This window comes from Drosophila pseudoobscura, chromosome 4, assembly GCF_009870125.1.
Source record: "Drosophila pseudoobscura strain MV-25-SWS-2005 chromosome 4, UCI_Dpse_MV25, whole genome shotgun sequence".
NCBI classification, from domain to species: Eukaryota; Metazoa; Arthropoda; class Insecta; order Diptera; family Drosophilidae; genus Drosophila; species Drosophila pseudoobscura.
Genome location: NC_046681.1, coordinates 22,826,815 through 22,853,958, shown reverse-complemented (window position 1 = coordinate 22,853,958; position 27,144 = coordinate 22,826,815). Strand labels below are relative to the sequence as shown.

The 27,144-nt window shown below is 44.4% G+C and overlaps 1 protein-coding gene across 1 annotated transcript; it reads left to right on the top strand.

The window, feature by feature from the left end:
* The first annotated feature begins 804 nt into the window (after positions 1-804).
* LOC4817390 (uncharacterized) lies at positions 805-25,460 on the top strand. Its single transcript, XM_033380250.1, has 12 exons — positions 805-1,166; positions 17,119-17,781; positions 18,025-18,561; positions 18,639-18,841; positions 18,925-19,066; positions 20,153-20,326; positions 20,413-20,714; positions 20,772-20,927; positions 20,982-21,143; positions 21,208-21,379; positions 21,445-22,144; positions 22,901-25,460. The coding sequence occupies exons 2-12, from the start codon at positions 17,391-17,393 to the stop codon at positions 23,316-23,318; spliced, it is 3,357 nt and encodes a 1,118-aa protein (XP_033236141.1). The 5' UTR covers positions 805-1,166; positions 17,119-17,390; the 3' UTR covers positions 23,319-25,460.
* Positions 25,461-27,144: the final 1,684 nt, after the last annotated feature.

Below are 27,144 nucleotides of genomic sequence, written 5' to 3'. Positions count from 1 at the left end.
GCTGGGGTGGTGGCATCCGTTGTGCTTTCCACAAAATGTTTCAATAGTTTTGTACGAAAAGTTTTTTGGAGTTGAATGTCTGGGAATAATCCATGAAATTTCAATTACAAGACCAGGGCAAATTATGCCCGAGGACAGTGCAGAGCGCCTTCGGTTCGGTCGGTCTGGTCTGTGGCATGTCTAGGGTGCATGCCTGCTTGGTGTACAATTATATTGTAATCTAACGAGTGTGGCTCTATAGCTCTTGACTCTTGGCTGCTGCTCTCTTGCTGGAATGTTGTGGGGGAGCAGATGAAAAACATGAACAAAAAAAGCGTTACTATATTTTTGCCGACAAATTTTTGCAGAGTTTTCCAGTTTTTCTTTTCGTTGCGCAATGAGAGTGGTGGTGGTGGCGCTGGAAAATGCTCTCTCTCTCTCCATCTCTCTCCCAATCAATCTCTTTCTCCTTCGATTGAAATTCCTCAATGAAGCTTGCTCTCTGCCACAATCTCTCTCTCTCTCACACTCTCTCCATTTGGCCACATTTCTCTGTGGCTATTTGGCTATTTTGCATTGCTATTGCTCCGCAAAAGAAAGTCTCATGTCTCTGTCGCTCTCTGGGGGTACACTCTCTGCCTCTCTCTCCAGTTGGGGGTACGGGATGTCTCTGCCACTGCTACTCTGTGTTGCCGGTCTGGTCGGGGTCTCTGGTCTCTTGTATTTGCCTCTGCCACGGCCTGGTGTTGCCTGCCACGGCCTGCTTGCTGCCTGGCCTGATGCCGATGCCATGCCGATGCCGCTGCCTGCCTTTCTGCCTGTCCGGAGTTTTCAAGCATTTTAGTTGAATTTCGACTGCGCGACGTGTAAGTCTCCTCCGATTCTCCTCCGGAAACCGTCGTCGGCGTCGTCTGTTTCGGTGGCTCCGTCAATTCCGTGGCTCTCTGTGTATTTTGCGTACTCTGCGACGTCTTTTGGGACAATTTCGGCCGACAATTGTCCATCAATCCAGCCGAAAGAAGGAAAAGAAACAAACAAAAAATCCACAAAGAAAACTCGCATCTCGTCTCGTCGGAGGAAAATATAAATATAAATTCCTTGTGCTTCAACAAAGTCTGACAGCGGCGGCGACGGCGGCGGCATTTTCCTCCAGTATGATGTTATTTCTGTGCATTCGGCGATTTTAGGTTGGTTTTTTTTGGGGGTTTTTTTTTTTGCTCGACCGCTTGGGTTTTGCCAATTTTCCTATTTTGAATATTAAAAGCCAAGTGCCGGGCCGCAACGGCGATGACGCTGACAGTTTTTTGTGTGCCCCCCGTGGCCGCTCAGGTTTTCCTCCACTGGCACTACCCTGGTACTCCTCCTCCGATTAAGACCAGTCTGGCATCGTGGCTGCGTTGCCTGGTTACGTTTACAACTCAGCCATGGACCAGGGGCCACGGACCAGGGACCGATGCCATGCATTATACATAAGCTCTAGTGAGAGGTCTGGGGAAAGATTCGATGGAGAAACAGAGAGTAGAGAAAGAGAGAGCGGAGAGGTGAGAGGAGAGGAGTCGACAATGTGCTAGAGCTGAAGTAGCTTCATCTGCAGCTTCAACTGCTGCCACTGCCACTGGCACTGCCCCTGCCCCTGCCTCTGGGTCCCCCAACTAGATTAAGTGTGAGCTGGAGTTGTGGCTTTTATTTTTGGAACTGGAACTCTTTATTATTAGCCACGACTCTTACCATTTGCGCTGTTAACGCTACTCCACTTGAACCCGTCCTGCAATATTAATGACAATTTTCCCTGACAAATATTGAAGCGATTGTAACACGCCTGCCAAAGGTAATTGTAACTGGAACTGCGGTTCGTTAAGGGGTATCCATCTGTGGTTTTGGGGTAGGCCTTATCCATCGATTGGTCATGCGAAACTCTGAATGCCATTACCCACTGGCGATTGGCATTACGTTTCGCTGAACCAAACTAATGAATCGATTGCGGAATTCGACACTTGACATCTGTATCTGTATCTGTGTCTGTATCGGTATCGCGTGTGAAAACTCATACGAACTATGAGATGTGTTGGGATACGACTTTAATTTATACGGATTCAAATGCTATTTATATGGAGTACAAATATTCCTGTGCTGATGCTTAAATTTATGCTAATTTTGTGGTTTAGCATATATTTTGTTGATATTTCAATTTACACAAATTCTGGGGTAGCATATTATGGTATGTTGCTCCTTAAGTCTATAGTAAATATTTATATTTCAGGTATCTCGCTTGCCCCTAGGTCGCTCCTTAAATTTATACAAATTTTTGGCTTCAGCGCATAACATTCTTTCTTCAATTTATACGGACTTCAAGCCATGGAAATATATAATTTCTATTCACTCATTAATTTATAAAAAGTTTTGCACGTAGCGTATTTTTTGCTACTTTTAAATAATAGGAATTTTCCTCTTAAATGTAAAGAATTTGGTTAGTCGGGCGTATCATATTTTCGTTCATAATTTTTCATTGAAACCCAAAGGAATTCTTGTTAAAAATAAACAAATTTATAGATAAAGCATAATTTGTAGTAGAGCATTATTTTCCTCTATCAAATAAAACTCATTTGAGGAGAGATATTCCATACTTGTAAATTTCTCCTTTAAAAATGCTCCCCAATATATATTATTGGGGAATTTCCAGATGGAAATCGCGACAAATATCCAGGTATATCGGCTATGGGTTTTCTCTAAAAGTTATACAAATTTCCACGCCCACTAGCTTCGCCTCTACTCTAATTTATAATACTCAAAAGATAGTTAAATGGCACAAGTCGTAAAGACTTTGAATTAATGTTGTTTCGTAGGGGGCTGTGATATTAAGTTTCAGTCATAAATTTACCTTAACAGTGGCCTTACGCCATTTGCGGGGGACACATTTTGAAAGTGCAGCAGTTATATAGTTTATAGTGCTGTGTAATCTTTAGTTTTCACATAAATTTATATAAACATTTAAGGATCAGAAGCATTTGTTTTATCTGCAATGGCTTTTGGTGAAAATGTAAGAAATATGTGGGTTTTCTTTGGTTTGTTTTTTCAGAAGTATACCAGAGCTGTGGATAGTAGGTTTGAGGCTTTGCCTACACCCTCGAACATCTCTTTTAGGCGGACAGCGTCAAAAGTGTAATATTGTTTCCTTCAGTTGATTTATTTTCACCCTTCAGCTTCAGTATGAAGTTGTGGAAGCGTCAGACGCTGGTAAAATGTGCGAAAAGTTTGCTTTTGACACAAAGATAATTGAATTTTATTTAAAGCCTTTCAAGAATATGATTTTTCATACATGAGTTTTCCACAACGGCGGTTGAATCCGAATAATTTGGCTGTATTTTTCTGCAGGAGCCTCGAGAGTTTTGGAGTTTCCCCTGACATTTCCCAGATATCAAAATGGAATTAACAACAGAGTTTCTCTTAGTTTCGGGGGTGACTACGACTGCCTCCACAATTGTGGTGTAGCTAACCAAAACGACTCTGATTCCCGACTAAATGTTGAGCAAATTCTGTCCCACTGCAGTGCCAAGAGCAAAGCTACTAAAACCAGTCGGAGCATCTCCCGTGGCACAACCCCGTGGCATACTTTCAGGCGAGGACACGGCGCGGCACTTCAGGAGGAAAAAAGTGGAAAGCCAAGAGAAAAACGGTGCAAAACCAGTAGGAAATCAGGGGAAAAACCAAGAGAAAAACGTTGCAAAACCAGGAGAAAAACAGTCCGAAACCAGGAGACAAACAGACAACACAGAACTGCGTTGAATGTGGATGGGAAATCAAGGTATCAGCAGGTTCGAGGCCAGGCCATCGTTTAGCACAATTCGATGGTTAATTTTTTATGCGATTACCCCCCTGCCCCTGCCAGGAGGATTGTAATTGCATTTTAATATTGATGATATATTGATGGCCCTGGGATGTGTGACCGGGCCAATGAGCTGCCAGCAGACAGACGCCTGTGCGGAGCGATCTGCCAATTGTGTGTCTCTTTACTTCATTTATGAAATTTACATTTATTTCATTCAGTGACAGACAGCACACCACACCTCGAAAGCAGTCGCTTTTGATTAAGGTTATTGCGATTGTAGTACCCGGTAGTCGCTACGAGAAAGGGTCTATATAGATATAGAAATCGAGCGAAAAAATAGAGATATATAGAGATAGATATGCAGTATAGAGATCAAAGGCTACTAATCTAAAAATTTGTTTAGGTTTCATTAGATCCTGTATACCAATCTCTTAATCTTCTTCCAATTTAAGAGACTTCCCCAGTTTTGGGTATCTTATAGTCGTTATGTCTACTTTAAAGTTCTTACTGGCTTGTGCTGTGCTGCGTTGGGTCACGCCTGGGTCAAGGGTCAGGCGCTGAGGCGCTGATTGTGTGTGGGGGGCGGGGTCCTCATTTGCATAGTTTGATTTCGCGTTTGTCAGCCCTTGCCATTGTTGACACTCTGTCGTCAGCTGTGGCAACAACAGCGAGGGGCACCAACATCGCGGCGAAAGGTGAGCATCGCAACAGCAGCAACAGCAGCAACGTATTTGTCAAAAATCAATTGTACGGTTAAGTGCCAGGACACTTTACACGAAATTTTCCACTCTCCTGGGCTACGCACTCACGCTGACACAGCTCCTGCTACTCCTGGCTCTACTTCTCTGGCTCCTGTTCGTCCTCCGTGCGGGATTTCCATTTACAATATTAAATTTGTGCTGAAGTCGTGTCGACTCCCTCCCTCAATACAACTGCATTACTTTCGTTTTTCCCCACAGACACACAGAATCCACTCCACTCGCACACCATCTTAAACAAGAAGTTCATTTCCCATTTCCCCAACGAAAGGGACCGACGACGACTCCTACAAACAATGGATTCCATCACGAAAATACGTACATATATGTCAATCGAAAGTATTTCATTTCATTTTATTTTTCGTTCTTCTGTTTCTAAGAAATTTTGGGTTTCTGGTTTTTCCGGGGAAGAGGGGAGAGAAAAACCTTTTTCGGTTTTTATTTACAATTGGCTTATCTTGGATTTGTCTATGGCTTGCCTACGATTTCGATGAAATGGATATTTTTGCCAAACAGAAAAATGGCAATTATTTATTGATTAAGATTTATCCTTCAAAACAGGGGACAAAAGCATATCAATATCGCAGGTTTCGACCCAAACGAGAGGACAGGGCAAACATTGATTTAGTCCCGGTCAAAGTTTGTCGAGTGGCCGGCCTGACCTTTCGACAATTTTTGTCCAATTTGAGGCAATTTGCAAGAGAAAAACTTTCGCCGTGCAAAGTCTAATTAGATGAGACATCGGTATAAAGTGTAGATAATTTGCATATTTCTTGAAAATTCACGAAACATTGAATAAGACTTTCATCTCATTTGGGAACTTTTCGAGGGACTTTCCTTCAGATTGTTCAACTTGCTGTTCGAGATATGTTAATGAAGTTAAGCAAAGAAGTTTGCCTTCTTGTTTGATTGTGCTCGTAATGCTATGGTTGTTTTTTCTTCAAGGGAGATCGACGCGAAAAATCAGTTTATTCCACTAACTTATTGGCACATTAAAGCACAGAAATCCAAACTTTTTGACCTTTTTGTAAAAAGTATTTACAAAAGTATTTACTGAGTCATTAAGGTATTTTTTGTGCCCTGCAATACATAAATATGTGTGACTGGAAGAGGTCTTTGCTGCTAAGCCACACTGTGAGAGAGAGATATAGAGAGCGGCACAAAAGTCCAATACGTTGGTGAAAATATTTTATTAAATTCCTAATAAATATACATGTATATATTTAAGGCTGCACTTTGCCTAATTATAAATCCCCCATAATTAATGGCATCTCGCATCTAATCTCATCCCTCATATCTAATATCTACTATTTAATCTTCAAATATCACAAGACTCCTTCCTGAGGGCTGCTTTAACAGAAAGGAATCCCAGCCGACGCTGGGCTTTAAACAAATTAGTTTGAATAATTTGCTGGCGCTTGTATCATTTATAAACCGAAAACTTCTTAATCAAGCCACACAAACCACACAAGGGTTTTGCCCAGCTGCCATTTTCCCCCACCGCGTTGCTTAATTGTCCTTTGGTGCGTTTTCTCTATGGGTTTGCCTCTCTTGCTCCTCTGTTGGCTTTAATCCCAGGGAAAACTTTGACAGAGAAGAGCTTTCCCCAGGACTCTGTGGTTGCTGGACTGCATCTTATCTTGAGCACATCCCAAAACGCATTGACAGCCACTTGATGCTGCTCCTGGTGGTTTTATTTTTAGTTTTTCCTTTCAAGTCCTCCGCAGTACAGTCCACAGACCTGGCTGGACGTAACTTGCAAATCCTTTATGATTTAGTAGTGTGTCAGTTGTGTGACTTCTAGACCATGACACGCCTCCCTCGGCTGTCCCTCGGCTGTCACATAAACCGATTAAACTGTGAGCAGCTTATGCATTTTGTATCTGTCAGCTATCTGGTATCTGGCGAATGTGCAGCCATAAGCAGGTCAGGCTTGAGGCCTCCACCAACAGAGGGTCCCGGGACGCCGCCGGGACGCCATGCCACATCGATCAACATGACTGCAAGTGCTTCCATTAGTGACGCAAATTTCTTGTTCAACTTTGATTCGACAAAGTGCATTTGTTGACTGTTTTTGTAATTATCATTGCCTCGACGGCTTCGTCTCCTGCTTCTTATGGTTTTTCTTCTGGCTTTTTTTGCAGACTTTTATTTCTCATTCTTCCGCTCCGAAGCACGGCAATATAAACATGCAAAACTTTTCCCTGATTTGTTTATTATTCCTCATTGCTCTTTGAGGCCTGCTACTCGGCAGCTCCTCAAACTCACAAACTCCAGCTCCTGATTGTATACCCCTTCTGCTGCCCCTTCTGTTGTAGTGGTTCTCTTTTAGTTAAAGCAGAATAATACAATAATGGGGGGGTGGGGGGGGGGGGGGGGGCATAATACATTTATTATAAGGCTGGGATAGAGAGAACAAAGGCTGAGTGGAGGATGGAGTAGACATTTTAATGGAAATCATAGAAATTAGAAAAGTTGCATCTTAAATTACCAGTTGTTGAACAGAACTGCAGAACTGTTTGAAGAACTATCGGATAACTGTCAACTGGCTTGAGGGAAATCTGAGCGCACCTCAAAGTTTCACCCGAGCTGTCTGTCTGTCTGTCTGTCTGTCGTATTCTATTATCAATGTGTCAAGAAACAATACAAGAAAAAATACTTAAGAAGCCAAAACTTTTATGAATCTTCGCTACACCAGAGACACCCAGCAGATGGACATTATTAGATACTAGAAATGTTGCTCAATCTCAGTACTATCTGTGCCTTATTTTTCCCCCTGTAAAGGGAATCTATCTTGTCAAAAACTTTAACAAAATGAACGCCTTGGCCAAGGGATTGTCGCTGACAGGAAATATTTATTGAACCAAGAGCTTAACAAGCTTAAGGTCTTATTTAAGGTTCGCTTTTCACGGAGTGTAGTGCTACAGGTCCTTGCTTTTCAATTTCTATCTCTAATTCCACTTAAAGGCAGAAACCAGAAAGCTCTCCTTCTATTTTGAAGGACCTTCTTTCTGTTAAATCCTAGGGTATGACCAATTTTTGGCATTCCCTTTCCACTTTTTGTTTGTACTCACATTTGTGTGATTATTTTCGCATGAGCCTGGGTGCCATTCGCCTAATTTATTATTCAATTAAAGCAGCAAAAAATAAACTTTAATCGCGGCGCAGTCATCAGCAAAAGGCCCCAAAAGACAACACACACACACACACACACAAACACATGCACAGAGGCACTCAGGCACGACCACACACACGCACACAGGCTGGCTCTTTCTCTCGGGCTCTTTATCGCTATCCTCCTTACAAGTGTGCCAAAAAAAAAAGACAAAAAAAACAAAGAGAGAAGAAAATGAAACCAAGAATGGATTGCTATAGTTTATGGAAATGCCCGACTAAAAGATACCTCTTAGGTTACTCCCAAAGAGACTTTCGTTAGACGATAATGAGAGGGAGCCTAAGCTGCTCGTTGTGGTAGGTCTTCTACGAACTGCCATCATAGTCCTCTATGAATCTCAAGGAGATGGGTGGTACTACCCTTGTTCTCTACGACCACAGGGTATGCACAAAAAATAAATATGGAAAATCGTGTGCCAAGAAAATTGCAGCAACAATTTTGCTTTTGTTGCCATTTGTTTTTTTTGTTTCACTCTCTGATATTTCGTTGTTCGTGATGGAAGTTTTTGCTGTTGCCTTTCGAGTGTGAATGCGAGTGTGTGCACATACTAATGTGAGTGCGTGTGTGGTGGTGTGTGGGTTTTTCGGTCTCCTGTAATCGATTAAAAGTGCATGTCAAACTGTGCGTGCGCTCGCATTTTTTTAATGGGCTGCTAAAAAGCAACACGAAGGGGAGGGGGGGGGGGGGGAGGAGGTGGAGGAAATAATAAAAACAAACACACAACAACGACAAAAATAAGCTCAGGCGCATTAACAAGAAAATGTGCGATGAAACAACAAAATGAAAAGCGACAAAAAAAAACTTTAAGTGCAGAAAACAAACAACAACAAAAAGAAAAAAAAACCGAGACAAGAAAGAAAAGGATTGTCTGCAACGAAGATTTCGATACACTTTCAGAGTGTGATTTTGAACGAAAATATAAAGGAATTCAATACAGAATTCCAATAGATTACAAGCCTTACCATCGATCCACTCCGAAAGCCCCATAGCTTCTGTGGGAGCTAAGACCTCTAAAAGATTTACTGAGTAATAAACATTTGAATACGAATGAATATTTATTACTGTAGTTGTAAAATCCTAAAATCTTTCTACACTCTAATCGAGCTATTCTTTATGAGAAGCAAAGGGGAAGTGAATCGATCCATTTGATCCATTTTAATCGTATTACCCCCGCCAGCGTAAGGGTATACGTGAAAAAACAACGTAAAATATGACAAAATTTACGAGCAGCATCGCTCGCTTCTCATATTTGTACATACCAGAGGACTCCACTTCTCGCTATAAGCTCTCGTGGAGGATGGAGGATGGAGGAGCATCCTCTCTGTGCCCCTGCTCTTCGTGCATCTGCTGCTGTGGTGACGCTTCCTCGTGTGGCTTGTTTTTAGTGCTTTGGCACGTAATGGGGTCGTTCCACAATCCCAGCCGGCCATGCCCCGTCCCCACATGCAACAACCTCCATTTTGCCCACATTTTCCTTTTGTGTGGCGCCCGTTGTTGTTGCTGTTGTTTGCATGCCGCCTGGCTTTCCTCGGAACGGGACGGTCTCCTCCAAAAACTCATCGCTTGCCACTTGTGTGCCATATGATGATGATGAGATGAGCGCCGCGTTGAGTCGAGTCGAGTCGAGTTGAGTTTTGGCTTAGCGGATACGAAAGGAGGCCCAAACTAACAGCCAAGTGAGTGCCGTCGCGTCTGTGATGGAATATGGTATGCCCTCCGCCCTCCGCCGATGCCTGGCCGCACTTATCACTTGATGATTACGATGATGCCAACTCTGGTCTGTGGGTCTCGGTCTACGTCTACGTCTACGTCTGCGTCTGCATCTGTGTCTGGTGGCAGTACTTCCTTCTGTTTGATGTGATATGAAGAACCGATTAACCGCCATTCAAGTGGCTCAGCAAGGGGCCTCCTCTTTATTTCAATTCCTCCTAAGAAGCTGTCTCTTTCTCTTATTCTCTCCCTAAGAAGCTTCGTCCTTTTATCAGCACCCATCTCTATCGCTCCTTGAGGGGCCGTCTGCACTTCTCTATTAAAAGCTATCGCTCCATTAGAAGTTATCTCTATTTCAGCATTAGAAACCATCTTTCTCTCTCTCTCTCTTTCTCTCCATGAGAGCGCCCCTCTCTTTCGCTCAATTAGGAGCCTTCTCTGTCTCTGTGCTGGGGCTGGCTGGCAGATTTGTGGAAACCACGAAAGCAAATTACGTTGACGACGAGCATCATTTTCCACTTTATTGAATTACCCCCGAAAAACGCCACATAGAGAGGCGGATGTGGCGGGCAGGAAAAGGAGGACCTGGCCACAATATGTGCTGGGTTTTTTGTTGGGGCTCTGTCCGCAGCAGGACCAGGAGGACGATGACGACGACGACGACGATGATTCCCCTCGCCAGATAAACAGAATTTCAATTTAAAATAATTTTATATATTTTCTTTGGGTAATTTTCTTCCTTTTTTTTCTGCTGTCTTGGCATAATTTTTAGGAAGAGGTTTGGGGGGCGGGGGGAGGGGCCCATCCACTTCCGTTGTCTGTCTGTCTGACTGTCAGCCACGGAAGCAATGTCTTTACTTAGCCCCAGACATAAAGAAGTTATCAGCATGGCGTTTATGGTTCTGCTTCAAGGGGTGCCACCACCCCACCCAAAATGGTTATGGGTGGCACCACCCCCCACCCACCACCCACCACCAGCACAGTGGTTAAATAGGGGGCCCAAAACCTGCTGTCAGCTCCTTCCATGATGCGATGCCTTTCATTAGCCGCGTAAAACTCGAGGACTGTCAGTCGCTTTGTTTAACTTTTGTTTGGCTGTTTGTTTGCCGGTTCTTTTATTTTTTTTTTCGTCACAATTTTTATGAGGCCCATCACCTACACAGCAGCTGGGACGGGGGGTGGGGGGTAGTCTCCTCTCTATATAGAGAATATACAATATACAATTCAGAGCTCTGAATATACATATACATAATCATCATTGTTATGCGCCGTTTGAGGCACTTTCGCTAGACACCCAACCAGGAGCTGTGGCGGCACAGTGGCACCAGTTGTGAAATGGGTTTTGTTTTTGCCAGTAGAAGACTGGGCTGGGAGAGTGTATATGATCTCATATCTCATATCTTTGTACTGGTATCTGTACCATCGCATAATCAATTCCGAATCAATGAGCATTCCCGTACCACTGTGCCCTGTCAGCCGCATTCCATTCCCCAGTGGGCGCCATTCAAGCTGCGTGCTTAAAAGAGCATTGCCCGCCGGCATTATGTTTTGTGTCAGCACTAAAAGATATAGGTGGCAGGAGACTACAGGGCAAGGGGGAGGAATAGGGGGATAGGCAGAAAGGGAGAGGATGCGAGAGTAGGACATACTGTTGACGGCATTGCACGTACTTTTGTGGGTTAGCAGGCCTTTCATCCTGGTTCTGTTCTGCTCTCTGTTCTGTGCTCGGTTCTGTGCTCTGCTTTTGGCTCTCTAAGTTGGCCATGTTGACTATGTCATTTGCTAATTTAGCACAAACGGTTTGAGTCTACTTGGCCCGACTACACTACACACCAGACCACACACTGGGCTCAACTTGCATTTGCCAAAAGGTCAACAGAACGATAGAGACTGAGAGTGAAGGGGACACATCCAAAGCAAACGAACATTAATTAAGCAGGCCAGCAGCTCCGGCTCCGGCTCCGGCTCCTCCGACTATGGATGACAAATATGCCACAAGACGGGGCAGAGACTAAAAGGATGTCAGCGACATGTGCAAAAATAATAGTGGTCAAACGCCTATGGTCAAGTGAATAATAACCGATCCGATGGAGCCAGAAGGGTGCAAGGATTATTGTATTCTGGGAAATGAATATTCGATTCCCAGGCCTTCACTGTGGTATTTTAAAGATAAATAACTCTTCCTGGGTTTGATTATACAAATCATATAATAGAATATACCATCTGCCTTTAATGGCATCAATATCTTCCGCAGACTCATAGCTTTTCTTCCAAACCTTTTGTAGGGTATCTTACAGTCGTTCCTACGCTTTATACGCTCTTATTTATTATTCATCTGAGAGCCGTTCATAATTTCGAGAGCACTGAACTTTTGTGCCACATTTTAATGTACTTTTTTTTGCCACCTTCCTTTTTGGAACACATTTCGAAAAATAAAATCAATTTGTAAAATATTTTGCGAAATTCTCAGGACAAGATTGATGAGGTTTTGGGTGGGGTTGGGTGTGCTTTGTGTGTGTGTGTGTGTGTGTTCCCATTCATGTGGCCTGCACTGTGGCAACGACAGATTTTGGGGTCTGGGGATTGATTGTCGCAGCAGCTCTAGCAGGAGGCGGCCCTAATGGCGATGTCTGCTTTGACTCTGACTCCGACTCTGACTCCGGCATCCTGGTAGCATCATCGATGAGAGCAAGAGCGAGAGGGTGACAAAGACTAACGCTTTCTCGTCACACACTTTGACACATTGTTAGTCAAACAAAAGATTTTGCATGCTAATTCGATTCTCCGGTCCAACACAAACACCCACACCACACACACGAATGAATGTGCAAGCCCAAATCCGAATCTGGGTTAAGACCCATTTCTTTCTTGTGTTTTATTTCGGTCGGAAGCCCAGAAGCCAATAATAAAATTGTTTATGTGGGTCCCCCTCCCTCTGGTCCGTCCTTTCGCTGATGTTGATAAAGCAAGACCCCCAAAGGCACAGGCCGCACGAGACAGGAAATTTGTTGGAAAAACTCTCTCTCTCTCCCGTCGCCGGCGACGGCTTGTAATTTTCATTGTTTTTAGGCCGTGCCAAGACGAGACGAGACGATGCTTGACTTCCGCCCTTCCGTTCCCTTCCGTTCCGTTCCGTTCTGTCCCTTTTTTCCATATACAACTTTATATACACGGAAGTGTCATTTTTCAGCTAAGAAGGGCTTAACTTTTTCCTTTATGATGCGTTGAGGCTCACGCCTCAGAGCCAGGAAGCCCCCAACCCCCCTCCCTGCTCTCGAGGGCGGTTAATTTTTGAGGTCTTCGCAAGGTTAGCATTAAAAATGTATATCGAAAATAATATGGAGAGTTTTACTTGCGAAAACCTAATTATGCTTGTGATAGGATTTTTGAGCAAGGGTTTCGTGCCTCGTTGGGCTTTCGATAAGGCTGAACACTTTCGAAGGGTTTCCGGGGTCTGCGATTATTTATGGAGCATTGACCCTTTCAAATTGGCCGGCTTAATGGGGGACACGTTTTAATTTCGTGTCTTTGGCTAAAACATAAATCCATTAGCCACTCGGCCAACTCTTTCATGAAATGAGAACTCTACCTAAAATATTCATGCACAAAAGTTCCAGACTGGACACCAGCAGAAGTGGGCAAGAAATGGTCAAGTTGAAAACTTTTTATTTTTTATTTAGCCGAAATTTTGTCTGGCAAACTAAATGGAAAAAAAAGTATTAATATAAGAGTATATCCTTTTGCCGGGGGCTGCATTGAAAATGATTTTACCCTGGGGACTAAGCACACACACAGTCCCCGCAAAAAGACATCAAAATTCGTATCCTTTTTCTGTAAAACTTGTGCATACACAACATACAAAATAAGTTAAGGCAAAGCCATCTCTCCCGACCTATTCGGTTCTAGTTGTGTTCCGACAAACAGTTTCGTTAGTGTTCGGATAGTTTCTCGTTGGAAAGTTCAAAGTTCTGACTCTTGTACTGGACTGTGTATAAGTGTTCTTTGGGGACTTTTTGATAACTCAAATGGGAATATGAATGCTGAATGGAAGGAAGATGTGTGTGGAAACTATATGTGTATAAAACCAGTCCAAAGATACTCGGCATCCCGGCCATAGATTATTCTACAAAATCCCTTAAAATTGCCTTAAATTCTAGAGTTCATAACCTCTCTTGGGGCAATGGAATACCATTTCTGGACCAACCCCACAATGCGACAAAGTTCTTGTCGTTTTATGATCTCTTTCGCTTCGCGCATTTTATTTAAGGGCGTTGATGCTGCTGCTCCTGTTGCCTCCTGTGGATGCCTCAGATTCTCCTGCTGGTCTCCTGTGGATGCCCCAGCAGCTACTGCAGCTTATTCAGTGGTGTTGTCGCATATTGTCGTGTGTTTATTACAATGCAAAGTGCAAAAAACTAAAATGTAGAGCCCCGAGGTAATATGATATCCATTATCATGCCAGTCGGAGGCAAGACAAACACCCCCCCCCCCCCCCCCGCGAAAAGAGGGGGCAAGCGCGTTGAAAAACGTCAGCGAGAAAAGTTTAAATAAATTTTATGTGGCTGAACCACAACTTGTTTTTTCTTTTTTGTAATCCTTTTTTTCGAGGCGCCGCCGCGTGGGTGAAGTGGCATACATATGTATGTTTAATCAGCAGAGTAAGCCCGGAGAGTGACCCGGGATCCAGTTAAATCTCACCTTCTACCACGCCCACTCCTCCACCATTGCCCTTTGTAAATAAAAGTTGGCCTTTTTTTGACACAACCACACACACACACACGGAGGCAGCTGGGGCTTGTGTGTGTGTGTGTGTGTCTACAGTGCGTTTCACTGCTTTAGGACAGTACAGCTCAGCTGTGCTCTCCTAAAACTAATTATAAAGGGACTAAAGGGATAAAAGGGCTCGTTCACACCTAAATAAATTCCACAAAAAGACAAAGACTGTAGTCCAAATAGTTCTTCAACTGGTTATACGAAAGGCTGGGGCTATTCACTATTCACAAATGAGTAGATCTTTGGACATGGGAACATCCCAGCAGCCAAAAGACAAGTTTGTCAGGCTCTCAATGTACCCATCAGTCGTGCCACTTAAACTAGATTGTCGGCATATGTGGCAGACCAATCAAATGCCACAACATAAACGATTTCAATTAATTCGTTGAGCAATTGGATGGCTGTTCTGAACGACAGTACTGTCATAACTATTTATAGCTGGCAGCATTTCCGATTGGTATTGTCACAGCAATGTCTTGCAGTAACGAAACGCAGTGTTTGAATTTCGACTGCGGCATAAAGTTGCAGTTGCTAAAGTCAATGACCAGTTAAGTCAACACTCCGCCGCGCTGTCAAGAGGAGGAGGCGGAGAGGCAAGAGGTGTGGTCATGAGATCGGGATTTGGGGCAAGAGTCTGGGACTGGACTGGACTGGACTGAGAACATATTGAAATCATCCTCGTCATTTCGTACGACACCCGCCTATGGCATTTACATTTTAATATTGCATTTTAAAGAACATAAAACTGCTGACGCGGCGCCCATTGAAATTGGTGTGTGTGTGTGTGCATTTCCCACCCGAAGGATATTATTGCTATGTGGGGGAGGGGGGGGGGCCCCTGGACCCTGGCCACAACAAAGGGAAGCGCGCCGCAAAATGCCGGGGAGAACCCATCCATAAGAATGAAAAAAAGATGGAGAAATATACTATATATATATTTTTTGCAATATTTTCGCTTGAGAGAGAGACAGAGAGAGAGAGAGAGAGGCGAACGGATGGAGAGGATATCGTTATGGATTGCTTGTTTGCTCCTTGCTTCTACGTACAACAATGTTGTTAAATTTTATGTTTCCACAGGTAATGCCACCACCCACTATCGGCCCACCTCTTGCTACATCCTCCTTGAGCTGCAGCAAGGTTTTTTTTTGATTGATGTTCCATCCATTCGGTGGTCCTTCCTGGCATCCTGGCATCCTTTCTTCGTTTCTTCCTTTCTGGCTGGTGCCTTCCGCTTTCACTTCCCCTTCTTCTCACTTGCTTACAATCAATTTAAATGCGCCTCTGTGCATTGTAAAATTCTCTTTGGCTAAATCGTTATGTGCACAACCATAAAACGGGGATAACTGGGCCACACTGCCATTTCTCTACCACTTGCTGGATGTTGCCTGCTTGCCTGCCACAAGGGTAGCAGCAAAGTTCCTCCTGCAAGTCTGATGCAAAATGATGCAAGTTTTCCTATGACTGTGACTGTGACTGTGCTTTCGCTTTTCGTTCGCTTTTCGTTGGCTTTTCGCCGGCTTTTCTTCCCCAGACCAGATCATTTATCATTTTTATAGCTCCTCAATGGAACATTGGACTAATCTAAATGATAGCATCGCCTCCTGCATCGCTTCTGCCAACGATAAACACATAAATCAATCAAGTTTCGTTTAACTTCGACACAATCACAAACAGCCAGACCAGACACTTGATGTTTCATTGCAACTTCTTGAAATTGTCGTCGCTCTCACGAAAATAATGATTGCAAAGGTCTTTACCGAATGGCTCCAGCTGAGAAATTCTTTGAAAAAAAAACCATGATTTGTGGAGCTTATGAATGCACAGAGAAGAGAGAAATCACTGGATAACTAACGCAATTTTGTTTTTTACCATTCCTCTCTATTTTTATGGCAGCTTTTAAGTAATGAAATTTCGCCCTGGAGCCCCACAGAGTCTTCTGTTTCTCTCATATGTCCGGCACTAAAAGCATTTTCAGAACTGGGACTCGGTTCTGGGAAAATGTATGCTTTTATATTAAACTTGTCAAAATCAGATTTTATGTTATTTTCTTAGTAAAAAACAGAATAATTTCAAGTATTTTTTGATATTATTTGATATATTAAACTCTTAAATCAAACTATTTATTCTCCAATATTAATGATTTTATCCTCTTTTATCGTTAAAATATTATCGCCATAATACCCACGGCCACAAACAGTTTTATTCAAATAATAAAAATAATTATGGAGATTGATGTAAATGCGAAAATGATTGGCAAATTTTATTTGGCTAAGAACCCATAATTTTCAAACATATTTTGACATTAATTTTGCATATTGGTTTGACTTTGATAAGGGTCCTTTATAAGAGCATCAGAGAGAGAGAGAGAGAGAGAGAGAGAGGGGGAGAGTTCCAGGGCAAAAGCGGGATTTCAGATGGACTTTTTGTATACTTTAACTTTCAAAAATATATGAAAAATTTAAACTACGAAAACCTCGAAATGGTAAACTTTTTTCCATCAAGGATATGTTTTCAAAATTGATCAAATTTAACTAAAAATTGCATTGACACTCGCCTGGCGGGCTCGACTGCACAAAATGTGCCCTAATTCTTATGCCAGAGTGACCGCAGAATTGCACTCATCTAATTCCATTTTTCACACTCCTCCCCGTTGCACTCCTCTGCAGTGTTCTCCCCTCCTATTTGTGGTGTGGCCAGGTCTTGGTGTTGTGGCAGGAAATGGAATACACGCAATTGAACAGCAAATTGAATTATGCATTGCATATGCTTCTTGTTTTGTGTGCGCCTGGGCGTAGGGTAAACAAATTGATTTTGATTTGATTTATTTACGAGACCGTAGCTCACTCCCCACTCTAACCGCCCCGCCACCACTCTACCCCGTTTCTATTCCATTTCAGTTTTGGCTGCAAAAATGTTTGAGATGGCCCGAAATGGTTACAGTCGCCGCTACAGTCGGATGCTGGCTGTTGCCTAGAAATACGAAAGCCAGCAAAAGCCCCAAAAAATAGTACCGGAAAAACAAACCCGAAACCGAGACCTCAGACTCGAAAATAATGTCCTGCTGCTACATGCATTGAAGTTGACATCACACACACACACAGATACACACCCACACACACACACAGAGCCAGTGAAAGCTTTTTGAGCAGAGCGGAGAGGAAGGAGTACAATGGTCATCCAGTGCACATGTGATTGCAACTGCAGTGATAGTAGAGATAACCGGAGCCTCATCTCCTCCTGCCTCCCAGCAGCAGCAGCAGCAGCAGCCACAGTGCCACCACGCCAGCAGCAACGAGGCGGCGGCACCGGCAACCATCATCCATTCGGTTCCTCAGCAGCCTCTGGTGGCGATGATATGGAGCATAGGATACCATACTATCGCCGCTTATCGAATACCTCATCAGCCCTGTACGGCAGCTGTCCCCAATTGCTGGCCACCAGCAGCAGCACCAGCACCCTACCGCATCCCTGTCCCCATCATTCGTCCAGGCAGCTGGAGGACAGACAGTACTCGAGTCTGGTGAGACCCAAGCATAGGAGTCCCGTGCTGTGCAACAAATGTGCGCTGTGACGAAGATACAATCTGAGCTGTGAGCATCCGAAGCAGGGCCACAAGTCCGCAACGAACGCACCGAAGGTTGGAGAGCACACGGAGGCAAAACCGAAACCAACACCGAAACCGAAACCGACACCGAAACCTGACCACGGTCCCCAGGACCCAGAACAGATACGGAACAAGGAGGCGACACACACACCCGCTCGATATTTGTGCACCGAGTGTCGCTTCAATAATCAGCCATTGGCCTGGTGGGTTTCATGTCCCAGGCTCTCGAATCTATCCAGTGAACAGCTCCAGGAGCTCCAGGAACAGCAAATAAAAATGCAGTCGTCGCACTGCCATGCTGGAGGCGGGGCAACACCCACGGCCACGGCCACAGCCGCCGCCCTGCCGCGCTTCCCCGTGCAAACGGCCAAGAGGCATTGTGACAATTTTGGCAGCTATGCCACATTGCCCACCATTGAACAGCAGCACCAGGGACAGCATCCTCAGCATCCTGTCGCCTGCAGTCGACATGGTGGCGGTGCCGTTGGCGTGTTGCCTGCCCCACCGCCTCCACGCTGGTATGGCGGTGGTGTGGCCGCTGCAAATCCAAATTTGAATGGCTGCTGTTATATGTACAATCCGCCTAGCACAAACCCTCATCACCAGCATCATCAGTATGCCCCACAATATTGCCTATGCGATAATTGGTATCAACAACAACAGCAACAGCAGCAGCAGGTGCACCATCATCAGGTGCAACAAAGAAGCAAACCGAATGGCGGCGGCTGCTACTTTGGTGAGTAATGAGGCCAACCCGGAGGCCTTTTTGTCCATCATTTAATCAGAGGTTCGATTGTTTTTCCGAATGTTTAGGCTATGAGGGCCACCACACCCACACTCATCCCCATCCCTCCATCCCCATGCATGCGCCGACGACACACTTGCCGGTGCCACCGCACATCACCGATGAGGAGGATTCGGCCTTTCCGGCACTGGCCGATCGGGAGTTTCATATGCTGCATCGGAACATACCGGCATTGCGGCGCACGGGCGTGGACACCACACGCATCCGACAGGTGAGACCGCCCCCAACCTGCTTGTCAAACTGTAATTGCCGGCATTTGTCTACTGCTCTCTTTTTTCTGGTTTTTTTTTGCAGTACTTTTACCCCGATGGCGGCTGGGGCTGGATCATCTGCGGCGTCTCCTTTCTCGTTCACATCCTGACCACCGGACTGCAGCTCAGCTACGGCCTTCTGTTGTTCTACGCCGTACAATATTTGCATAATACCAATGGCATAGGTAAGTCATGGCCTCCCATCAGAGGTCTCAGAGGTCAGAGGCCAGGCATCGGCCGCCCTTATGAATTGTCTGTGCGACATGGCCTAATCGGAGTGTGCAATCAGTGGCCATATGGCAGAAGCCCACTGTTGTTGATTGTGGTATTTTCCTGGTTATTTTCTTGTTTTCCACACAATTTTCCGGTATTCCTGGGCATTTTCTGGAGTTAGACTTTCGGCCCTCTCGGCCTGAATTGAGTAGCAATCAAAATGTTTGTGTGCACGAATCTACAGGGCATATTGAAAATGCAAATGCTTTGAATAATATTCGATGTGGTGTGGTGTGGTGGGTTGTGCTGTCTTTGCCTCTGAATATTTGCTTGAATTTCATTTACATCCTGCTTTAAAGCCAAGTGTTGGACAAGGTGTAAGAACACTGTCAACAGTCAGTGCGAATCTACTCCGACGGCAAGCAATGCTGACAGTTTATGGAGCAGAAGTTCATCCTTTCAACATAAATTTTCATGCCTTGCTGATGGAGTGCATGACATACAGTGGGCACAGTGTTTATGGCTTGCACTTCCATTAGTGTTTGGAATGATATATCATCTTATTCTCGGTCCTGAGTAGGCAATGTGGATACATACATGTTTTCTGTGGGGGCACAGGTTTCGAATGGGGCATTAAAGACTGACAAAATGTACAAAAAATCAGTTCAATTAACGGTATTACATACATGCCTTTGTAATCGCATTGCATGAACATCCCACACGCCTCTCTAACAAAAGTTTTCCTTGTCACTCTAATTACATTAAGCACATCCCATCCCAAACAGTAATTAAAAGCTTAAAATCAATTTGAAACCACAGTTTTCACACTCTTAAATGGTTTTAAATTGTGCTCTTCACAGGGGCCCTTAACTTTTGAAATATTACAACTCAAAAGATTACTTTTCCAGCGGGGCAGGGCTCGGGCGGCCCTTCAAATGTGTTAATTCACCTCTGGTCAGCATCTCTGGAGAATGACCTTCGTCAAAGTTGACTTTTCTGCTGTAAAATATTATCACTCAAAAGCTTAATTTCCACGCTGTGCTCCTGCTCTTCCACAGAACTCCTGGGCGCCCTGAGCTGGTCAATTTCCATGCTGGCCACACCGTTTGTGGTGTCGCTCTGTCGAAAGCGCTCCATTCGCCTGCTTTCCATTGTGGGTGGCCTCGTGATGCCCCTGGGCATACTGTTCACCTCATTTGCCACGGAATTTGGACAGGTTGTTTTCAGTTATGGTGCGTATAAATAAATAACTTTTGGCCAGTGCCAGGCACGGCACAAAGGACCCTACTGATACTCGTGCCGCTAAATCCTCTGGCAGGCATCGTCTTTGGCATCGGTGTCGCCATGGTGCGTGAGGCATCCACCGTGATGCTCGGCAATTACTTTAAGCGTCGCCGTCAATTCGTCGAAATGGTGGCCATGTCCGGCGAGGGTGTGGGCATCGCATTGTTCTCCGTCATCCTGAAGGAGGGCGTGGGCAAGGCCGGCTGGCGCCTGGGCCTGCAGATTGTGGCCGCCCTGACGGCCCTCAGCTTTTTCATGGGCCTCATGTATCGACCGGCCTCCCTCTACCATCCCCAGCGACGGGCCATCCAGCACTTGAAGAATCAACGCAAAAAGGTAAACGCCATGGCTACAATAAGTTCTCTCCATCAAATCAATTTTCCACCACTTCAGATGAGGGAAAAGAAACCGATTTTGAGCCAGGAAGTGGAGTCCCCGACGAGATATCTTTTTTTGGACATATCATCACTGAAATCGGTGACAGTTAAAATCTTATTAATGACCTCCAGTGTGGCCTCCTTTGGCATTTACACACCCATGTTCCTAATGGTAAGCGGTGCTCCCTTGATTTGGGGATTTAATTGCTAAATCATCTCTTTACAGGCTCTCAATGCCGCCAAGGAGGGCTCGGATGTCCAGGAATTGGTTTTGTTGCAGACTTTCCTTGGCATTTCCATGGCCCTGGGTGTGGTTATAGCTGGGGCCCTGCTGCGTCGCGTCTTTGTGATCAGACACTTTGTAATTAACACGAAAATTGTCACCCAGGTGCGTTTTATACGAAATCTGGCAGGGAAATCCCCTAATCTTGGTTTGTCTTTCCTTTCAACAGCTCTTCATATCAATTGTGGCCCTGGCCATACTCTTTCTATCCTTCGTGATGGGCTATAAGGGCCTGTGCATCCTGAGCTGGTTATATGGCATAGGCCTGGGTGGCTTTCAGTATTCCTTGAAGATTTTGGCACTGGAACGAATAAAACTGAAGCATTTCTCCAAGGCTTGGGGTGAGTACAAGACTGCAGTAAGCCCCTCCGATTTCCATTGGTTCAACGATTGCATTCGCTTTCAGGTTTCATTCGAGGCGTTGAATCGGTCCCGGTTCTGATCAGTGTGCCACTGACTTCCTTCCTCAACGATTACTCCCTGAAATACGGTCGTGCTGGCTACTATATTTGCTCCGCTGCCGCTGCCATCTCTGGCATCATAATCTTCTTTATCAGTGAACCGCAGCACCAGCAGAACCAGCAGCAGCAGCAGCACCATCACCAGCACCAGCATCGCGGCGGACAGCCGCATTTGAATGGACACCTGCCCACGCCCATGCTGATGCGGCACTCTTCGGCGAGGCAGCATCGGCCCCCACACATGCACATGGACTATGGCTACGGGGAGTATCCGGCCCCTGATCTCCTCAGTCGCAGCTGCATTAGTCTCAATCAAATGGATCCGTATCTGCAGACCAGCGCCAACTATTGCCAACGTCACATGCAGCAGCAGCAGCAACAGCACCATCACTCCCATTCCCACTTACATGCCCTTGGCCCACCTCAGCAGCATCCACAGCAGTTGGCGTGCCACAATCTGGACATGCAGCAGGTGCGCGGCGGCGGCGTCGTCGGCGCCTATCAGGCGGGGCAGGGCAGCATTGGGGCCCGCATGGGCAAGCGTCTGCAGCGCAGCCTGTCCTTCATCCAGCAGCACAACTGCTGCGATGGTCTCTACTGCAGCTTCCACAGCACCTACGAGCTGGGCTGCCACAAGAGCAACAAGTAAGTACACACATTACTACTACTACGACGCGCACCAGTAGTCTGACGAATGGGCTCCCTAATCGGTCCCGTCCCGGTCGCTGGAGAGCAATGAGCATCGCCTCCCATGCATTGAGTGGTCGTTGCTTGCCGGGTCGTGCCTTGCACAGAGTCGGTGGGCACTGGGTCTTAGCTCTGTTTGTCTGTTGGCGAAGCACACACATATATTGGTGGGTAGGTACTGGAATGGTAAATCAAAGTGCACATTAAGCTGGTGGGAAAACGTTTTAAGTACATGATATCCATCCATCCACCGCTGGCCATTAGATACGGGAATAGGAGTTGTAGGAAAAGGAATTTAGTTCGTCCAAAGAGTCCAATGGGGACTCGATTGAAAAACTTTACCGATTAATGATCGATAAACAGATTACAAAAATTTGGACCTACAAAAGTCTACCAATTCGACTATGTTTTATATATAGAACCTCTGGAAATAATCGATACTCCATGGGTGGAGTATGTGGGCATCCAATGCCGATTCGAAACGAAACGAAACGAAACAATCAAAAACCAATTAAAAGATTTCCCGTTGAGCAAGACAATCGAGAGCAATCAGGGCCATAGAGAAACCATAGAGAAACAGAATCAATTTAGCAACGGCTTCGTGGCCTTATGAGGCACAAACCAAGCCAAGAGCCAGCCCTCAATGGAGGGACGGCCCGCTGTGTGTTGACACTTTGCCTAAAACCTTCAAATTGCTTCGCTTCCATTTTCCAGATCCCAGGACAGGCAGGCATTGATATGCACCTGCAGTCCCAGCACCACCACCACCACAGCCACCACCTATGGAGGAGGACACATGGCTGGAGCGAACTCCACTCGCAGCCGCAGTGTTCCAGAGGGTCTATCGACCATGTCGCAGCAGTGTAACTGCCGGCATGGCCAGGCGGCCACTGGATCAGGTTCGGGTCCAGGTCCCACCCGTGAGTTCATATACGTGCCGCATGCCTATGCCTCGCTTCAGAGAACGCCACATCGTCATAGCCAAGGAGCGGGTGGCGGAGCCAGTGCCGGAGCTGGCGGAGGAGGATGCCAGACGTTGCGAAACAATCCACAATGCCGTCTGAAGCGTTCCCAGTCCCTTTGTCGACCCGGAACCGTGCAGTTTGTGGAGCAAATCACCACCTCGGTGTAGGATGCTACCCAATTGGGTCCCATAAAACTTATTTTTTGGTATTATAGTCCAACCCAGACACCACATACATGTTACGTGAATCGAATTCAGAATTTGTCAGATCTCTTCTAGTCTTTTGTCGTATGTAGCTCTATTAGAAATGTAAACTAATACTCCTCTCCAGCTGGGAGCTCAAAGGGGAATGTGGAAGAACCCACTGCCCCCCTCCCGCCCTCACACACACCTTAAACAAAGAAAAGCAACTCAATGAATTTTCCATATATATATATAAATCCCATATAAAACCCACACACAAGACACACATTCATTAAACTAGGATGAAAATTTTTACTCATTAGCATATGAATATATTATAGAGATTACAGACAGACGGAAAAGCTTTATCGGGTGTCTCAAGCAGCAAGAATAAACGGAAAACAAAAACAAAACAAAAAACAACAAGTATTCAAATTATGGCAAGAACATAAATATTTATGAGGCACTTCAAATGGGGAATCGAAACGAATCGAATCGAACGCAAAAAAAATAAAGAAACTTCTTAAATGGTCCATTTTATAAACGTGCATACAATTTAACCACCGAATACCGATTACCAATCTATATATACATACTACGAAAAAAGAGACCCATTACCGATGTCTCCCCTGAGGCGGGACCCGGAGAGACCCAGAGATCCAGAGACCAGATCCAGTGCCAAGTGCCGAGTGCCGAGTGCCGAGTGCCGTGTGCTGATTGCCGAGTTTGTCGTGTCAGCTCAAAAGTACTTTATTTTTCAATAATATATACATGTATATTGCATAATTAAGATGCGTGCAACATCGTACACGGCGACAGAGAAATGAAAATTACTTTTGCCACGGACGCTGATTGAGTGAGTGAAATGAGCCTTATTTTCCGAACCGAAACGAAACGAACCGAAATGAACCGAAACGAGGCATATGAAATAATAATGATTACCATTATGATAACCATAATTAATTGAAGCTGCAAATTATCACAGGAGCAGTGCGGTAATCCACCATAAATTACAAAAAACAATGGCCGACAATATTGGCCATGAATTGTATGAACAGTAGTCAAAAATGAGAGAGCCAATTGGTAAGCCATTTAGAATTCATTAAAAAAGTTCAGCGCTAACTAAATAGAACTCTGAACAGAACAGAAACAGAAACAGAGCTGCATAGGTGTACATATAATAATTAGTTGGAAAAAAAGGAAAATATTCTATAAATACAAAGGTTTCGTGCACCAGTAAAACGATAGCATGAATCATTTAACTAAAAAGACCAAAGGGCAAATGGCAAAAGGCAGAGCTGTTGTTTCACGGTGCGTTTTATGCCGACCGATTCTATCGAAATTCCCATCGTCAAATTGAAGCCATTCTCGTGACTCTTTTGTTATTATTCAGGAAATTTTCGTGCAGGGGTACCCACTATGTCATGCTGTGTGACAACAAAAACCGGCGGGATTTACATGTTAACCCGCTGCGAATACGCTCTCGATGCGAAAAGACGACAGGCAGTACAAAAACGCATCGTTTAACAGCAGCTTGAATAAACAGAATATTTTATAAAATATTTGAAAAGCTTAATGAAATGGCAAATAAACAAAATATGAAAGGAAAACAGCGTACAAGTGTCAATACATTGTTGTTTTTGCAATAAAAATGGTAACAACAACAAATAAAAGATACAAATCTAATGCAAAAAGGCCAAGAACATTTCGTACAATATGTTCAGCGAATGCCTAATCCAAAAAGTCATTGAAAAACCAAACGAAATTGAGAGAATAAAATGCATAAAAATTTTAGATGAATGTGAGCAGAATATTTGCCCATAAAATGTTTACCACGAATTGGAAAACCCAAGAAAAATGTATGCCTCAACACACCATTTGGCCCACAAAAATCGTGAAAATGAAACAAAATAAACTGCCAGGAAATGCAATAAAAGATAAAACATTAGCATACATATATTACGAAGCAAACTAAGATCCTACCACAAAATTTGTTCACTCTTTCAAGGTCATTAAAATAAATTAGATATAAATTTTCCACTAAGAAAAACCACATAAATGTTCGCCATTTTGTGTTCGAATAAAACGAATGAAAATTTGCATCAAATAAACATACACTAAATAGCATATCTATGTGCCAATAAAAAGTAAACCAAAAACAAAAGAAAAAAAAACAATTGTCAAAAAATGAAAATGAAGAACTAACCAATTTTAAGGTACAACTTGTAGCTAAAACAATTTTTATCTGTGCCGAGATTTAGATATGGGAATTTTTCGGAGCGAACCTAAACAAGAAACTCCAAAACTTTGTAACTCTTTATCATTAGTAGTTTAGTGTGATAAATGTTAATAAAGGAAACACCTAAATGGAAACTTAACACGGACTACATTCAATTCCATTCAATTAGGGTCTTTGCAATAAATGACAGCCCCAGGCTGAACATTTTAACCCGAAAACAATGACAAAAGGGACAGGGGACAGAGGACAGGGGACAGAGGACAAAGGATTTGGCAGTGGCCACAGTGAAGTTTCCATTTATTACGTGCTAAAATTTAATAAACAAGTTCAACAGCACTGCCAATGTCATATTTCATTTATTAATTAATGGCATTAACATAAACCGTCAATTTGTGTGTGGTTTGGGGCAAACACCAGCACAAAGCCATGCCCCAAAAAGAGAGGGGGGGCCACGGCACACTGTAAAGCCGGGCCGATTAAAAAGTTTACCCTAGCCGTTGCCAAAGTCAAGACCTCCTCTTAATGTTGCATATATTGTACATATAGCCCCGAGGTCCCCATTATGGTACGTGCCTAGACTGTAAACAGGCGACGAGAGGCCGCCATCGGCGCAGAGCACATATAACAATTCCACACAACGTCAATGACATGCTCAATTTTTCATGCATTATTGTATGCCGGGGCTTCGGCTACGGCTTCGGCTTCGGCGTCGGGACCCACACTGCGTATGCTTGATATTTGCCTTGTATTGACTTGGTGCCGTAGTCGTGGCAGTAGTCGGCGCAAAGCACATTTAAGCCTCTGAATATTTGCGTAGTAAGCGGCTCGCAGGGCGAGAAACTTCACAGAGCCGTCTCGTCTCGTCTCGAGGCACATGGCCAAAAAGCCATAAGACAATTTGCTGCAAGCTTACATACATGAGGAAAGAGTTTCCTCATACATATGCATGCCACACAGAACACAGCCCAAACATACCCAGATATGGTTTATTCTACCCAGAAAACACACACACTCACACACACTGAGGGTTTATCCTGGCCATATAGAACCCTGCCCACACCTCCTGCCTCCCCCCAACGGAGGGTTGATTTTGGTTAAGCAAACACAGAGGGCCGAAACGGAAACTATTGTCATCTATATTGCGGAAATGGTTAGGGCAGCGTTTGGGGCATTTTGGCTATATAACTGATTAAAGATTGCCATAGCTCAAGGGAGCTCAAAAGTGGGGAGGTCATGATCCCTTGACTTGTTGACTCAGCAAAGGTTTTCGGCTCTGAGAAATTATGATTTGCTCTGCTCTTTGGTTAGCCATCATTCATAAAAATATAATCTTATTGATACACTTATGTATGGTTTTATCCACAAAAAGTGAGGGTCCATTGTGGTCTTCAATTTGACATTGATCCTTTCTGATGAATGGTGCGAAATCCTTTCTTTCAGCCACATAACTGTGGCGAAAAATGAACATTTATATGCTCTTTTTATGGCCTCTTAAACATATTTGTGTGCCAAGAATCGTTTATAGATGGAATCGTGATTGTATTGTGGTAATAGTATATGGATAGAGATATG

Coding starts and splice junctions, on each gene's coding strand:
- LOC4817390 (XM_033380250.1), top strand. CDS start 17,391: ATGGTCATCCAGTGCACATGTGATTGCAACTGCAGTGATAGTAGAGAT. Junction 19,067..20,152: donor GCATAATACCAATGGCATAG/GTAAGTCATGGC, acceptor GCTCTTCCACAG/AACTCCTGGGCGCCCTGAGC. Junction 20,715..20,771: donor TGAAGAATCAACGCAAAAAG/GTAAACGCCATG, acceptor CCACCACTTCAG/ATGAGGGAAAAGAAACCGAT.